This window comes from Aplysia californica, unplaced genomic scaffold, assembly GCF_000002075.1.
Source record: "Aplysia californica isolate F4 #8 unplaced genomic scaffold, AplCal3.0 scaffold00279, whole genome shotgun sequence".
Classification (NCBI taxonomy): Eukaryota; Metazoa; Mollusca; class Gastropoda; order Aplysiida; family Aplysiidae; genus Aplysia; species Aplysia californica.
This window is the reverse complement of record NW_004797549.1, coordinates 137187-154363: the sequence shown is the minus strand read 5'-3', so window position 1 is coordinate 154363 and position 17177 is coordinate 137187. Positions and strand designations below refer to the sequence as shown.

The 17177-nt window shown below is 39.0% G+C and overlaps 2 protein-coding genes across 2 annotated transcripts in view; one reads left to right on the top strand and one right to left on the bottom strand.

Moving 5' to 3' along the window:
- Positions 1-2060: 2060 nt before the first annotated feature.
- On the bottom strand, positions 2061-12659 carry LOC101862590 (androgen-induced gene 1 protein). Its single transcript, XM_005101348.3, has 6 exons — positions 12081-12659; positions 8250-8393; positions 7310-7411; positions 5795-5910; positions 3905-4056; positions 2061-2651 (listed from the first exon to the last, which is right to left on the bottom strand). Exons 1-6 carry the CDS (start codon positions 12216-12218, stop codon positions 2596-2598), a joined length of 708 nt encoding a protein of 235 aa, XP_005101405.1. The 5' UTR covers positions 12219-12659; the 3' UTR covers positions 2061-2595.
- Positions 12660-12893: 234 nt separating this feature from the next.
- The window catches only part of LOC101862354 (membrane-bound O-acyltransferase domain-containing protein 2), a 27867-nt gene continuing 23583 nt past the window's right edge, over positions 12894-17177 (top strand). The window contains exon 1 of the mRNA XM_005101347.3: positions 12894-13860. Coding sequence (XP_005101404.1) covers positions 13780-13860 — 81 coding nt within the window. The 5' untranslated portion in view covers positions 12894-13779. The remainder of the gene's footprint in view (positions 13861-17177) is intronic.

Below are 17177 nucleotides of genomic sequence, written 5' to 3'. Positions count from 1 at the left end.
CTTCAAAGACTCTAAAGCTTTGGAAGTCTGGAAACTTTGGTGGCTATTTCCCTGCTAATTTTGTCTCTGAAACCAGATGACCCCTACCTCCTTCAGTCACTAATATTTGGACTTCTACTCAAGACAGATGGGTTTTTTTTCATTGAAAAAGAGGCAAATGAACCCCAGCTTTAAGATTATACCAAAAACTCAACATGCCCCAAAACCGAAGAGCACCTGACTCCACAGCGTCGTGACACAATCTCTTTACAGGCTATACACTCTGTATTCAGGTCTATGAGCAAGGAAAAAACTTGAGAGTGTTAAAAGATAAATCATACCAACTAAAAACTGAAATTGGTAGAACCCGAAGAACGTGCAAGTGCTGTCGCACTTGTCATACTCCGATCTGACACGACCAGGCAGTTTCTGCTTACTTTTCATGAAGGACATATTTTTTCCTTTTTCTTGAAGACGTCATGGAGTTAGATGATATGAATACTCTGAGCAATTTGATCTGGAATAAAATACACTTAACACTTTGATCTCTATTAATATTAATACATTTAAAAAAAGACTGCACTGTCCATGGGTAACAAATCAAATATAATACAAAACATACATTTGGAATGACAGTTGATTCTCCTATACATAGTGACATAGTAATAAAGACACATTAAGATAACATGAACGCACAGTTAAGATCCTTTAAGTAAAATAACAGCATTACAAAACATATAAAAATAGCGACCATTTATAAATAAATATAAAAACGTTATACAAGCTAAATCACAGATAAAAAAATAATTATACAGCAAACTCGTTAGACAAGAATAACAACCACAGAACAGACCCAAAAAAGTCCAAACATTCAGAGAAATTAAAAATATATAATACATATGGTGGCATACATACCATAGTGAAATCTGGCACTCGCCATAACAATAAAGTTTAAAAAAAAAGTCATTTTCCGGCTGTTGAGCAGTTTTTATTTATTTTTTAACTTTTAAACTGGTCTCAACATTGTTTATGTCTATTTAAAAACATGTTCCCGCACAGATTTTACTGGAAAATGTCGAGCAAAGGCACAAGTTACGTAACTTTGCAGTATCTAAGGACACTTAAGCTTTGGAAGTCACCACACTTTGGCTGCAATTTTCTTGTTATTTTTACTTCAGACATTATTATGCGACCTCCATCTCCTTCTATCACAAATATCTTAACTTCTATTAAGGATAAATGAATACCTTATTCATCAAAAGCAAAGCGTATCAAAATGCTTTACGATTATACCAATAACTCAATATGCCAAAAAATTGATGAGCATATGATTCCATTGTGTCGAGACACATACAGCTGGCCACTGACAACAAGATTCCGGAAAACTCGAAATCACGGACACCCGGTAGCTCAAACAATTTGCCATTCCCCAACTGATATCTCTGTAATTTTTTGTTATAGGTCAACCAGAATTATGGATGTGCTGAACACATTTGCCAATCCCCAACACGTCTAACTTATCAGCGCCGAGCTGTATTTCTATTGCCACACTTCTGACACGATGTGCAACTGTGAATTCAATAAGAAAGGTTGAAGCAACAAACATTTTTTTAAAAAATGGTGCTCACACACGAACATTATACGAGAGGAATGAAAATAGTTTTATAAACTTGCTTATTCCTCTCAAGTATGGAAACACAATATGTGATCTAGTAATACTGTCATAAGGGTAATACTTGAGCCCTCATCGAAAAAAAAAGACAAACATGAAAAAAAACCCAACAGCACATATATAATTTGAAAGATACGAAAAGTACATATTAAAAAAAAATAATTAAAAAAAAATAAAAGATTGCATTTATATAACACTCTATCCCATACTAGTATACTAGTATAAGCTCTGAGCACTTTACACCTTTAAATTGAAACAAAACAATGTAATTCTTTTCAGTTACCCTAACAACACAGCATACACAATTGTGACCTAATAAGAAGGGGCCTCAAATCCAGCAACTTCAATTTAGTTACAGAATACAAGGGAACATGACAAAGTAAAAAAATTGGTCAGGAACAATTTTAAAAAAAAGTGATAAACCAATTCTCTGACTGTTCCTCAAACACAAGTAATAACAGTACACTATACATTCTCTGGATGAAAGTGAAAGTCTTTACAATCACATACTGAAGACATCATGGTGAATAGAAAGAACATGTGTACCTCAGTTCCATACATATAGAGTAACAAGTTATTAATCAGCAATTTAGACAGCCAACAGGAGCAACGGGAAACAGAGCAACAATAAATAGAACATTCATAAAAGATCTGAATACAAACACACACTTTACAGAACAATAAATCTAATAGAACATTCACAAAAGATCTGAATACAAACACAAACTTAACTTTCTCATGACACAAACAAGTGCAGCATACGTATGGCTTCATATTGAGAGTCTCCAGAAACAATCTATCATTACTCATGTCCATGTCTCGTTATCACATCCCCGAGATAAAGTAGATGTCAACATGATGAAAACAGAAAGAAAACTTGTCCTCCTGCAGGTGTCTATGTAAGCGTTGTCTATGTCCTGCCATGATCGGGGAGGCTGTAGTCCTTAGTCTTTTTTATTGCGAGAGATTTGCACCACTCTGAGCACTCTGAGTTCCTTTCCTGCGATTGGATGTAAAAAAAAAAAAAAAAAGAGGGTATAATTCAAGAAAAGTTTTACATTATTATAACTAGAAACTAGGTTACTCACACCAAAGTCAATCTGTCATGTGTCTAAAATATGAGAAAATTACTGTGGAGTCTGCTTAAACCGAACATGGCCAATCTGAAAACAGCAGTAAACCGAACGAAAAGAAAACCTCCTATTTTTTCCTTCTATTTGAGTGACTTCTCAAAACTGAAGAACATCAAGCAGTTTCAAAGAATTTGGCTAAAGTGAATTCACTGAATGTATGAAATTGAGTTTCTGAGGTGCAGTCAAACAATAGATTGGTATAATAATAATATGTTTTAGCAAGCGTTTTACATCACTTGCAACACAATTAAGTCATATAAGTGCCAAAGATTAGAGGTGTTACAAGAGAGTAACAAACATAAAAAAGAAGGAGGAGAGAGGATAACATATTTGGTACGAAAGAGCGCCCACTAACTGGTTGGTAAGTTAATGTTGAATTTTGTATAAAAAAGACAAGGAAAGTTATTAGCAATGTAGTGAAAATAGTTTGGTTTAAAATTTTATTAAAAGCTTTAAGGCACTTCCAACACACACAAACAGATCATAATATAATTAAGATCAGAGAAATAAAAAGTGGATGAAATAAGCCTCAAAAGGAAGCTGACCAACCACTTACAAAGAAATTTTTTAATACATACTACAAACAAAAACAAATGCCAAAGAGTTGAATAAGAGACCAAAACCGTCCGTTTACTAAATCTAAGTGTTATCTTATTTCCTTTTTCATAAAATAGCTCTTAAAGCAGCATTTTGATTCAGGTAAAGATTCCCAATAATTCTTACATCTTTTGCTTACAGGTCCAGCTCTCTCAGAACTTTTTATAATTTGATGCGTCTAACCTTGTCAAAAGCTGTTAAGTAATCAAAGTAGTTAAAACACAAATCTTTCCATGCTTCAACACATTTTTCCAGGTGGCGTCAGAAGTCTACTGGTTAGGCCACCTGACTTGTAATCATGAGATTGCAAGTTTGGGTGTTTGAGGATCAGCTTGGTCTGAATTGTTTCCCTGAGAGGCGCTTAACACAAATTCTCCCATTTGGCTCTCTTTTTTAATTTAAAATGGATGTCAAATTTAGAGGTCTCGCCTCTTAAAAAAACTCACAATTTCAGTTTTGCAAGGGCTTAAAAATATATGCAGTTTTGTATATTTTTACATCTTTCCATTAACACTGTACTTACTCCAGTTAAAAGTAGTGATGGACTCTCCCAATATATAGAGGGAAGCAAAGAAAAGGAGGCAGACGAAGATGAACACTGCCCTCTCATGAGCTGCTAGAACCTCAAGGACTGGATATACCCAGAAGTTGTCGTAGTAAGCGATGAACAAAATCCTAGGGAAGGAAGAAAAATGGGCAAGGATCAGCAAGCTGAACAAGAAGTTGAGGGTTGTTTCAGTGGGTACAGAGACACAAATGTGTAAAACAAAACAACAAAAAACAAAACATAACGTGCTTCTCAAGATATGTTTTCTATCCTACAAGATATATCTCAACACAGAGATATGATTCTACGAAGAATATCATGGATATCAGAACACACAGATATGACCCTAAGATGTGCTTCTAAACATATCTATGGATATAATTTTCTATGAGGACATCTAAACATATCGACTGCTTAGTGTCAGAATTCACCATATGCTGTCTTGAAAAGTTACAGTAAAGAGCAGTCAAAGTGTGGATGCGAGTCTACAAGTACAAGGTGAGTCTAAACACATGGATATGATCTGTGAGGTGTTTATCTAAATTTATGGATACTTACATCTAAACACAAGGATACGATCTCCTTTGGGGTATATATATCTGAACACAATGATATGATATTATGCAGTGATGTGTGTTACAAGCAATGGATACAATCTTCTTACAGCAAGAACAACGGAATACCAGTGGAGCTTAACTCACTGATTGTCAGAGCATTTCAAGTGCGACTTAAAACTCTCATTGTCTGATAATTATTTAAAGTAGACACTTATTTTCACTCTTTATTATTTTCATGTTGCATTTTAGAGAAGTGAAAACAGATTTTCAATATGTATCACTATCACCATCATAGCCGCCACAATTATCATCATCAATGGGGGCTACAAAACATCAAAACCACCACCATGACCGCCCATCGAAAGCACCACACCACCATCAACAACAAACATGAACCGCTCCTTGTATCATGCACAACACTACACACTCATCAGCCAATAACCCCCAATCGCCTAATACTACATTTACAGGGTCTGTACTGGAGATAAACGTGTAAGTTTTCCTGTTCTGTAAATTCAACACTATGGGATCCTGAACTGAAAAGACAATCAGCAGAATGGAGGAACCCAGGATTACTGCTACTACCCCAGAAAAACTCGGCGCAAGCAAGGTGCTTTGAAAATTATGCACATTGTGTTGTTTTTTTACCACAAAAGTCTGATTTTGAACTAGCTCGTTCCCTTTGGCACAACATACAATGTTAACTATTATTACAACAAGATAATTCTTCAACTTCAAACAAAGCTGAGACCAGCAGTCAGAAGAAAGCCGCCCCGGTCAATGCATGAGCAAGGTGTTGCTTGAATATCCCCACTATTCCGGAGACTTACACCATGCAACTTTGATCTCTTCCCCAAATTCAAAGAATTGAAGGACAGCAATTGGAAGACGAAGAAGAAATTGTGCTCAAAACAGCCCGGAAACCCGATTTGACTTTGTTTTACACTACAGGGCGAAAAGAATGCATTCAAATTTGTTCTCACCCATTTTCAGCATATAGTTGCCTCAGAACTATTTTGTCCAAGGTGTACTTAAGTAAAGAGGCATTTTGGACAAAATAGTTGAGACAACGATATTTTGGGGGAAAACCACAACAAATGTAAACTCTGACATCTCTGAGAAATGTGTTTCTTAGATCCCACTACTGCAAGTCTCAGGAAACTATTTTTTTTCTGTGGAGAATTTTACTGGGTTTTTTTTTTCTCTCCCTTTTTTGTTGTTGTAAAGCCTTTACAAAACTTGCAGAAATTCTTTAAGAGTTTAAGTTTAAGAACGGAAACAGTAAAGGAGAAATGGGGGCAAACCTCACCAGGCCAGGTAGATGAGAGCGAGGCCACAGGATCCGAGAATCCCCACATGTTTCTTAGGGTGTTGATGGTAGATGAGGCTTTTCTCTATCAACAAGAACGGTAGAACGGTTGTGTGCTGAAAGACAATAAATAAATAGTCATAATGAGTCAAACACATAAAGAGGGGCAGAGAGATGAAAGAGAAAGAGGTGAGAGAAAAAGAGAGAGAGAGAGAGAAAGAGAGAGAGAGAGAGAGATGAAAGAGAAAGAGGTGAGAGAAAAAGAGAGAGAGAGAGAGAAAGAGAGAGAGAGAGAGAGATGGGAGAGAGAAAGAGAGAGAGAGAGAGAGAGAGAGAGAGAGAGAGAGAGAGAGAGAGAGAGAGAGAGAGAGACAGAGAGAGAGACAGAGAGACAGAGAGAAAGACAGACAGACAGACAGTTTAGTTTTAGTAAGGTCTTAAGGTGTTCACAGTTCTGTATAAGGTCATATGAGCACCAAGGGGTGGATGTCAACAGAGAAGTCTAAACGGGGAATGAGGCTTACTCTGCTCACCTCTCTAGCCTTAACAGCATAAAGTCTGCTTCGACTATCAAGGCACCCCGAAAACAGCAGTTCACAAGAGAGTGACAAACATACAAAAGAAATAGAGGAAAAATGACAATAGTAGGGATGAGGAAGGAAAAAAAATTAATTTTGTAGAGGTTTTACGGCACTCGCAACTGCATAAGGTCATATGAGCGCCAAGGGGTGAATGTCAACAGAGAAGTCCTTACAGGGAATCAGACTTACTCCGCTCATCTCTCTAGCTTCAACAGCACAAAGTCTGTTTCGACTTTCAAGGTACCCCGGAAATAGTGGGTCACAAGAGTGTGACAAACATACAAAAGAAGTAGAGGAAAAGTGACAATAGTAAGGATTATGAAAGAAAAAGCAGCAGCTCCCTGTTGTAGATCAGGCACAGTTATGAGAGTGACATTGATGAACCAGCCCATTTACAATTCTACTGTGCATGAACGAGAAATGTCCCCCCTTTGAGAATGGCCTAAAGACACTTTAGTCAGTTGCACCGCCCCAGGGGGTGGAAAGAAAAAGCAGCAGTTCCCCCTATGTTGTTCCGGCACAGTGCGAGCACGACATTGATAAATTAGCCCATTTACAATTCTACTGTGCATAAGAACATGTTAATATCCCCCCTTTGGGAATGGCCTAAAGACACTTCAGTCAGCAGCACTGCCCGGGGAGGGGGGGGGGGGGAAGAGACAGACAGACAGAGAAAAAGTGGGCAGTGGACAGTAAAGAGATCAAATTGGGAATATTAGAATGAACAAATGGGACATAAATCTAAGAGATGGATATAACAGACAAGAATGGAATAGGGTCCATGACTTACACAAGCCCATAAAAACAACAGAACAGTCAATACCCAATTTTCTGGCCACTTACAAAACTTAATATCACACCCAACACATACTTCAATTCTTTGTCAGGCCACACAGAACAACACACTACCAAATGTTGCCCTGACACTACGTACAAGAGTGTGGTTCAGCCATGGTGGTATAATCCCATCCAGCCTCTTCGGGTAGACCAGCTCTCTGTCGATGGCGTAGAGCGCCCAGAATGTCATCACAACAAACTGAGGGCAAAGGAAAATTATCAGAAGGTAAAAGCAACAACCAGTTAATTTGTTTCCTTTATAACTCAAACTAAAGACAAAATTCAAAGAAAGAAAACGAAAACCTCATAATAATTTTGTTACACAACATACAACGGAGAGAACAGACAAGTTTTCATAAATTCAAATGAGGGTAATTTTTTCTTTTTTTTTTTATTAAACAAAATAATGTGAAAATTTAGAAATATGTCATGTGGCAGTAAAGAAGTAGTTTTATGTCTTGGTAGATGTTTTACTGCACTTGCAACACAATGAGGTCATGCAACTGCCTCACATTAAAGGTGTTACAAGAGAGTAACTTACGCAAAAAAGAAAGGGGAAGGATTATTGATTATGACGAGAGATGTTTGATAGTAAGGAGCAAACTAAACCAGAGCATTGGTCAAACATCCACTAAGATTAGAGGTGTTACAAGAGCGTAACAAACACAAAATATAAAAAAGGAGGAGGAGAGATACAGATGACACAGATGCTTGATAGGAAATAAGGAAAAAAATCTCGCAAGAGCATCTGCCAACCACCTACTGAAGTAGAAATAATTTCAACATCCACTGAAACCCTCATTTCACATCATGTGCTAATTCAATGTGACTTCAGAATGACTCATGTGGTGTCCCTAATTTAAAACTGAAATAAAAAGAAAACAATTATTGCAGAGCCCTGTGTGTAGGCCTACCGTCCTTTAATTAAAATTCTGAACAGTAAATTGATCTAAGTCTAAGGCAATTAACTTGGAAATAAAGTCGTAAGAATGGAAAAGTCATCCAAAGTTCAGTCTCATATGGCCACATGGACTCACCGAGCCTACGGGGAAGGCAATTATGGTAAGAAATGAGTCCCTCCATCTGTGTAGGGTTGACCGTCTAGCCTGTCCAGCTGGCCCTGCCTCTTCTTCTGTCAAATCTTTCAGCAGACTCAAGCCATAGTATAATGTTTGGAGACACTGGGAGAGAAAGAAAATTACCGATTTAAAGTGAAATGGAATAACTTTGACATTCCCTGTAAAAAAACCCAAAAAAAACAAAACAAACAAACAAACAAAAAACATGTTGAAATAAGGAAAGAAAATGTACATTATAATGCAGAGTACAATTAAAATAATGAAACAGTTTCTTCCCTCAACTGAAAAATTTTGCTTTTCTGACTATCTGGGCTAAGGACATTTCAACAGCTTGCCGAGGATATTGTTTTACTCTTGATTTCAATAACGAATTCCTCTAATCAGCCTGATTGTTACTGGTACTGATTTAAAGAGAGAAATTCCGTAACGAGCGACCACTATGAAACAGAGTAGAATGGAGTTTTAGGTTAGGGTTTGGGGAAGGGGTTGGGTTTGGGGTAGGAATAGGGTTAGGGTTTGGGGTAGGGTAAGGTCTCTTCTATACATATATATATATATATATATATATATATATATATATATATATATATATATATGGTGTTTGCTGGGATGTTCGCTCGTTACGGAAGTCCTTCGGGTTTAAAATTAAAAAGCTTGTTTAAAAGACAAGATGAGCATCTTTAATCTCATATTTTTTCTGAATTCTGTTAATTATGTAAGGACTAAACTAAACTTACGAGAGGGGAATGCTTAGGATTAATTTAACTTTTTAGCACCCACCATCTGTGGTACTTTAATCTTGAAGTTGCATCTCCTGATAAACTATTACCTAGAGAACACAAATTCAGTTTCAAGTACATGGATTTGATGGATCCATAATATTATTATTGTAGAGGCTATATTATTTACTTTCGTTTCAGCAAAATATCAGATTCTCATTAAATTCTTATTTATTTTCTCTTCCTTTTCAAAAGCTCTTTATTCCGTTTACAGTTTTGATTCAAATTGTTGGGACTTAGACTGCACAGCAGAATTTAAAAATTCTATAACAACCACAACATGTCTTGGGTACCGGTGTAAGAATTCTAACCTACCAACCCTTTATATATACTGTCAAACCTGTGTAAGACGGCCACCCATTGTTGAGGAGAAAAGTGGCTGAATAAAATGATAAAAGAGGTGGCCATCTTAGGCAGGACTGATGAAGATGAAGAAAACAAACCATTCCTTTCTGAGGTCGCGGCATTTTTGTTGTTGTTGCTTTTGCTGTTTTTTTTCTTTCTTTTAAAAAATTTTGTTGCTGCTTTGAGCAAGGGAGACAATAAAACAAAATGTGTTAGACAAGGAGGACCGAGTGCTATGGTAAAACAAACACATGGGTCGCCACCACTCCATTGATGTCCATTGTTACTTTGTTACAGACTTGGTAAACAGTGACCACTCATCTCACTTACGATTTGTGTACGAGATCTGGGCGGGGCATGGGTTACGAGGGATCACACACTTCCCTCACCAGCAGCTGAAAATTTGTTACCTATCGGTCAACAGTGGGAGGGGCCAACGCAACATGATCGGTTGGATGGACTACCTAACAACGACAGCAGGCTTGCCCACAACGCCAGGGGCCAATGCATGATTAATGACAAAACGTAATGGAGTCACTACGGTTATTGTTTCGTGTGAGAGGGGTTGTGTGTTAAAATATGATGGTGGCTGCGGCTGCCTTGGACAGGTACCCATTTTACAGAAGAAAAAACCGCAAGGGGGGACGGCTACCCGTCTTAGACGGACATTTTTCTCATCGACAATCAGCGGCTGTCTTACGCAGGTTCGACTGTACTAAAGAATGACTCATCACTTGTTGGATAACATCAATGAACTTTTAATAATTCAACGGGGTTACAAGTGATGACGACATCAAATAGAAGACACGAGACGGTGATGTAGAACGGAATGAAATGATGAGTGATCGCACTGACAAATGAATCTAGACCTGCATGCATGAGTCCCCGAGGGGCGCAGAGTGATGATGATGATGATAGGGCATGAACTGATGAATAACACTAATAATACAGCTACATGTACGTGGGCATATAGAGCTAACTGAGAGTGGCGAAGTTACCCGACTATAGACTATAGAATCTAGCACTAAGAGAAATCCAGATCTAGATCTAGATATAGCCTTGTCATTCATAATAATTCATGATCCGCACCATAAAAAAAAGGCCGGCACTTTTTCTCCGAACGTTCAGGAAAATAAAGCTGGGCACTATTTCTCCGAACACTCTGAAATCACATCTTTTCCCGCAAATGTCGGATATTATATAGATCTATAATTATAGTATAGGCCTACCAAAGACTGTTCGTATACAATATGGTTCAATCGGTCCAAAAAATGTCCACAGTAAATGTTGAAAAAAGAAATGCTACAATTCCAAACAGTTTTTCCCTACAGATATGATGTGTTGCCTATGAAGGGTGCTGATCTTAAACGTAATGTGTTGTGTTCACTCGTGTGCTGTCTAGATAGAATCTAGATCTACAGAGGGTTATTGATAACGACACATATAGAGCTAGCATCTGCGTTTGTCACTGCCACGACCAAGGTACTGACACTGGCAGGCCCGTGATTCCATAATTTACATATATATATGTAATATCCTGTACTTTTTTTTTTTTTAAATTACGCACATTTAGGGTTAAAACAGCCAATCTTCTTCGGACATGTGGACACACGCCCTTATATTTGTTAATGTTTGTTGTTTATGGGCTGTTCTAATTTTGATTTCATTCTGTTGTGAAACCTTTCTTTTTCACGTTTTAACACTCATCTAAAAATCTCTAGCTCTTGAAAATTGAAATAGATATAGACCCAAAAATTTGCTCCTGCGTGTGTGTGTAGGTACATATGTGCGTGTGTGAGTGTGTCTGGGTGTGGTAGTAAGTGTGTAAGTGGAGAGTGAGGAGCGTGTGTGTGTTTGTTTTTCGGGCTTTATTTCAGCCTTTATTCAGTAACAGTTCAAAGTATACAAAAATTATAGAAAACACAGGATCCATTCACTCCAGGGCTCATGATCGTTCCTCTCTTTCAGTTTCTTCAATCATTCATTCAATTCCCGTCTTCTCTACCGCGGCTCATCCCTGTCCGCATGACTTTCATACCCCAACCCCTCCCTCCAGGCACTCACAAAGAAAATCTCACTCATTCCCATACACCCTGCGAACCATGGACAATAATATAGGCAAAACACTGCCTGAGCTGCATTCCTTTCGTTCGTGAGCTGTGGACCAGGTCAGGGGTCGGTGTCGTCCTCTTGTAGTTGCTGTCGCCTGTGAATACACTCACACATTCTTCCTTTCACCCGCTCTTTCACTCACACTGTCTCTCCATCCACAGCTCGGCTCGTCATATGTTCAAAAGTTGCCCACTGGTCATGTTTAGTTAGTGTGTGTATAAGTTACTATGAGTTTGTGTGTGTACATGTGCATGATGGTTGTGGGTGTGTGGTGGGTGTAAACTGAGAAGGTTGTCTGTAGGCGGGCTTGCCATGCGGTGTTCCTTCCCAGATCAGAGGCAGAATGAAAGTTGGCGCCGAACTCTCGCAATAAATAGGCAAAAAATAACGAAACCGGAATCCGGAAACCGTTCGGAGAAATAAAGATCAGCACTATTTCTCCGAACGTTCGGAGAAATAGTCACTTCGTAAAAAAAACCAATATTAGATCTATAGAACCTAGATCTAAATCTAGATCTAGATCTAGATCTAGATATCTAGATTAGATACTTACAATGTTCCATATCGTGAGAAATTTGAACTTGCCACCGAACCCAGCATGTCCAATGTCAATGTATCCAATGTCGTAAACAAGAGAAACAGCATCAATAGTGAAGACAATGAGATGGAAGAGGATGATCAATGCAGACATGACGGCCGGCTTGAAGTTGAAGTTGAAGTTGAAGGCAAAGGGTTAGAGTCTAAGCTAGAGGTCTGTCTTTGATCTATCTAGATCTAGAGTCTAGATCTAGATTAGATATCTAAGTCTAGAATCTGGTCTAGACGTCTAGTCTAGTGTTGATCTCTAGATTCTAGCAGGTCGAGATTGCCACTGCCACTGCACACACAAGAACAATGTCAATAAAAATGTGTTCTGGTAGCACACTAAACACAGCAACGGCTAAGCGTGTTCGCGTGTAACCTAGATCTAGATCTAGCTATACTTATCCTCCGATTTGCACTTTGCACCGGCTGTTCGGAGTTCGCTCGTGTCGTGGCGGTCAGTAAATTGTTTTTGTCACCGACTGCACTGAGTCAGTTCAGCGTCAACACAACAATCACACAATGTGCAAATGGAAAATGAAAAAGAAAAAAAAATGGAATTACTGTCACATGATATCTAAAAATAGATTTTAAAAAATGATCGAGCGGACCCGAGCGAGCGAGCGAGCGAGAGAGAGAGAGAGAGAGAGAGAGAGAGAGAGAGAGAAAGAGAGATTTTTTAAGTTCGCTCTGCACAATTCGGTTGCTATGTCCGCTCTATCTTCTACTGCTGTTGAGTGTTGAGCTTTTATAAATACGTGAACAGGTAGATGTCGATTTTCATTTGGCTATATATATTACTGTGATGTTCAGTAAAAAGAGCTGACACACTACCTCTCCATCATTCTTTAACGAAATGGTTTTGAGCGGATTTAGGGATGGTGTTATGTATAAGTAGTTTAAAATCTTAGATGAAAAAGAGCATAACAATAATAATAATTATATGAAAAAATCGTGAAACGACTTAGAACATTGAACCCGCTGAAGATCTGGCATCCATTTATTTAAGCTTAAGTATAACTCTTTCTGGATTCATATGCCGAAACGCCCTGGCATAATAGGGCCAATTAGCATAACGATTGTTTTTTTTTTTTGTATACAAGAAACAAGAGTGATATGTTAGCGTTGATTTGGTTCATATAGTCCCTACCTACATCTGAAAACTTTATACATTCAATCCATACTAGAACAGCTTGTAATAATAGCGACAACCATTTTTTTCTGCACATAAATCTATGGACTCCTTGCCGACCAGCGGACTACTTGGATCATCCACACATTTTGCTTGCTGAGCAGATAAACATAGTCAATCATAAGTACCAGAGTCCGAATATTATAGACCTTTATGCTAGCTTGTCCGCCGCACATTACTAAAAATAAACAAAACAACAACCCTGCAACGTCGTTCACCTACAAATCTGTTTGTGACAAGTGATTTTACCGGCGCAAACAGTTCTACAATCCGACTAGCTGTTAAAATCTGGGAAGTCCAAATTTGGCTTTATCGATACCATCACCATCGTATGTCAACACAAAAGCCTGATTTCTTCATCCCTGAGCCTCACCCTGTTTTTTTCTCTTTGTACCTCTTGCCCTGACCGGAAAGCTCCAACGCTGTGATCGTCATAAAAGTGCAATTGATCCACTGAGGAGACTTTCTCTCCATCAAAATGGCTTTTAAAAGCGAATTTTATGGAGGGTCAAGGATTCTAACCCCCGTTGCTGACACGATCGGTCTCCCAATCGACCAGGTATGTCTGCAAGTATCAAGTCGACAGTCATTTTTACATTATATTCTTCTTTTTCAGGTCTGTCTGTGGGTCTGCAAGTCTGCTGTGTCCAAATCACTCCCCAGGTCTAGATCTCTAGAAATCTAGATCTTGATCTAGTTTTCTTGTCACACTGAGCAGTCAGTCAAAGACTACTCCAGATTCAAAATCTATACTACTACTGACTTGACAGTGTCAATCTGTTTTCCACTTTGTCTTTGCTAGAGCTAGAGAGAGATGTTTCTTGCCTCTTTTTGCATATATCTGTGATGTGTCATGAGAAAGTGAGCAACACAGTTTTAGAATTTATTTGATTTGATTTGATTTAGATATCTAGATCTAGATATCTAGATCTAGATCATTATTTTTTTGTTTGTTCTAGAACTGTTGCCTTGATTTAGCTGAGTCTTCACACACAGGCTAGAAGTCTAATACTACAGAAGAGAGGTTTGAAGTCTAGTTTGAAAAATGATCAGTGGGTATGGTAATTTTGTTTCGGCCGTCATTATTTGGACTAGACATCTAGAGTCCGAATAACATTTTTTCATATTCGGACTCGAGGAATAAAAAAATTGAGGCCTAAAAAAATTTCATATATTCGGACTCGAGTCCGAATAAGAAAAAGCCTAAATCCATATCGGACTGAGTCCGATAGAAAAACTGTATTCCGGGACCGGAAAAAAGGAAGTGTCTTCGTTCTATAGATCTAACGTTCAGTGCTTCCAATTTTCCGCCATTTTTAGTTTCCCCCACACCTTGTCTGCCGATCCGATGCCGCCTCATTGATACGCCCCCCCCCCCCACCCCCCACCCCCCATGTTTCCCACTTTCTTTGTTGTAGAAAAAGGTAAAATTGAAGATTAACAGATCTCCTGGCACCTGCATATTATGAGCTGTGTAAAAAAAAAAAGACAGATTCGTTCAAATACACAAGCCTGTGTTTACCAAGAAAAAGTTGTGTTGCTGTGTAGAGCCGAGCATACGTCAACTTTTGATTCCATAGACCAGCGCACAATTCATTACGTAGATCTACGTCAAGACTAGCTTATTATTGTAATAATGATCAGTTGCCGGGGGGGGGTCGGGGGCTGACGCGTATGCGACGTTCAACGCCCGGACCGATAGCGCCCCCCTTCCCCGACACGCACACACAGCCACACGTGTGCAGGCCGCCCATCCGACCCCGACACATGCTAACGAGCCATCTTTAATTTTCTGATGACCTCTTGACAAATAAACATTTATTAGAAGCGCTCTAACTTTTCAGGCCGGCCTCAAATTCATCATAATATAAAATAAAAACTCGGCTCCGACACAATTTAACGCCATTTTGCCCAAAGTGATCCCGGTCTCTACCGAGCCTGAGACGAGTCACGAGTGAGGCAGGACAGGAAGCCGGGGTCACGAGTCACGAGTCTCAGGAAGTGATGTCATGCTGGACAAGAATCAGAGTCCGAATAACATTTTTTCATATTGGGACTCGAGTCCGAATAGTCACTTCGTTTTGTTTCACTCTCATGGCTGTCGAACACGATGAGTGGTAATGGAAACCATCACAAACAAAAAGTTTGTCATGAATAGGCATGCAGGAAGAGCCATTTACAAACCGAATTTCGCTTGTAACACTAGCTCTACATTCCATCACAGACATAAATAATTTTATAAACGAAGACAAAAATCATAGAAAAATGACAAGTGTGGGGGGCGGGGATAGATCTATATTACTTTATGCCCCCCCCCCCCTCTCCACCTACTTTTTATCACTCATTTCCCTGAAATTCCCTGTTTTTAAAAAGTCATGCCACTAATTTTATTTGGTCCTTTATCTCCGAACTATGAATCAATGGGACTGTCAATACACATCAACAATCCAACTCACTTATTATTCATGTCTTCAGTGGCGAAGAAATTGCAGCAAGACTGAAAAGAATAGAGCCCAGATATACAGTCGAACCTACCTTCACGGAAACCTGTCTAAATGGAATCTCCCAACTCCCCCTGATGTATTATTATATAGAGGCTATTCCTCGTTAATTACCTTACACGGAAACCTGTCCAATGTGGAAACAGAACAAAAAATCCACTCCCTTCCGGGGGTTTTACCTGTCTAAGATGGAAAATGCTATGGTTGTCAGGAGTGGCATTAGTTGACTGCCTATTACACCGATGGGTGGGGCTTAGGGTGGGAGCAAAAGAGATGTTCAAACTTTTTTGTTAATAGGTCAAACAGTGGTTGTATGAAATGAAGCACTGGTGGTAATAGGAAGTGTCATTAAATATTAGAGACAATACAACTTCTAGAGGTGTGAAGTTTTGACCACTTGCGACTGCTTGCCGACCGGACAAGCGACCATTGATCCCAGCGGCTGAGCCTTTGACTTTGAATCCCCCCTCCCCCTTTCCATCTCCCCATTAAATTCCCTGTTTAAGGTGGAATTTTTTTCTGACTCCCCTGCTTTCCGTCGTACACAGGTTCGTTTGCATGTATATTAAACTTCAAAGAAATTTACTATGCATGCCTTCGCATGAAATATCGTTAGTTTAATATATATTGTACTCACAATTAGGGCAGAATACATGTGTTTGCACAACCCACATTGAATTCATTTGATAATATCCGATCTATACAAGTACAGGCTGCTATAATAGCCACCTGTCCAAGGTAATCACCTGTACACAATCGACCATATCCCACTTCCCCCTTGCATTTTTCTATCATAATGGCACTGTCCAAGTTGTCCATTAAGACGACCACTTTTTTCATCGACATTGGATTGGTGTTTTGGGTAATTTTGAGACTTAAAAAGAAATGGCTTGCAATGGTTGTAAACTTTAAATTTTATAATGGATCAAAAACAATGTAGCAAAGGGCTCATGCTATGATATCCAATTCTCGAGAGTGAGATGGGAGTTATGGTATAATAATACGTTGATGATGAGTGTATTTTGTTTAGTGTCCTCTTTGAAATTGTTGGTCATTTTATAGTTTATTTTTATATTATGTAGCTTTATTGGGTGTGTGTTTGTGATTGGAAAGAGGGGGAGGGGGATGGGGGAGAAAATTGAACTGGCTGTATGGGTTGGGCGAATGGCTTGATCATTGCATGCCAACCAGACAGGCGACCCTTGATGCCACTGGGTATGGGCTGGACCTTTGACCCCCCCCTGTTTCTCTCGACCCTGTCCAAGATGGATCATTTTTAAGACAGAAGAACTTTTTTATGGTTTTATGGCTCCCTGATTCAGCCTTGGGCAGGTTAGACACAATGCTCTTTCTCTCTCTCTACTCGCTCCCCCCC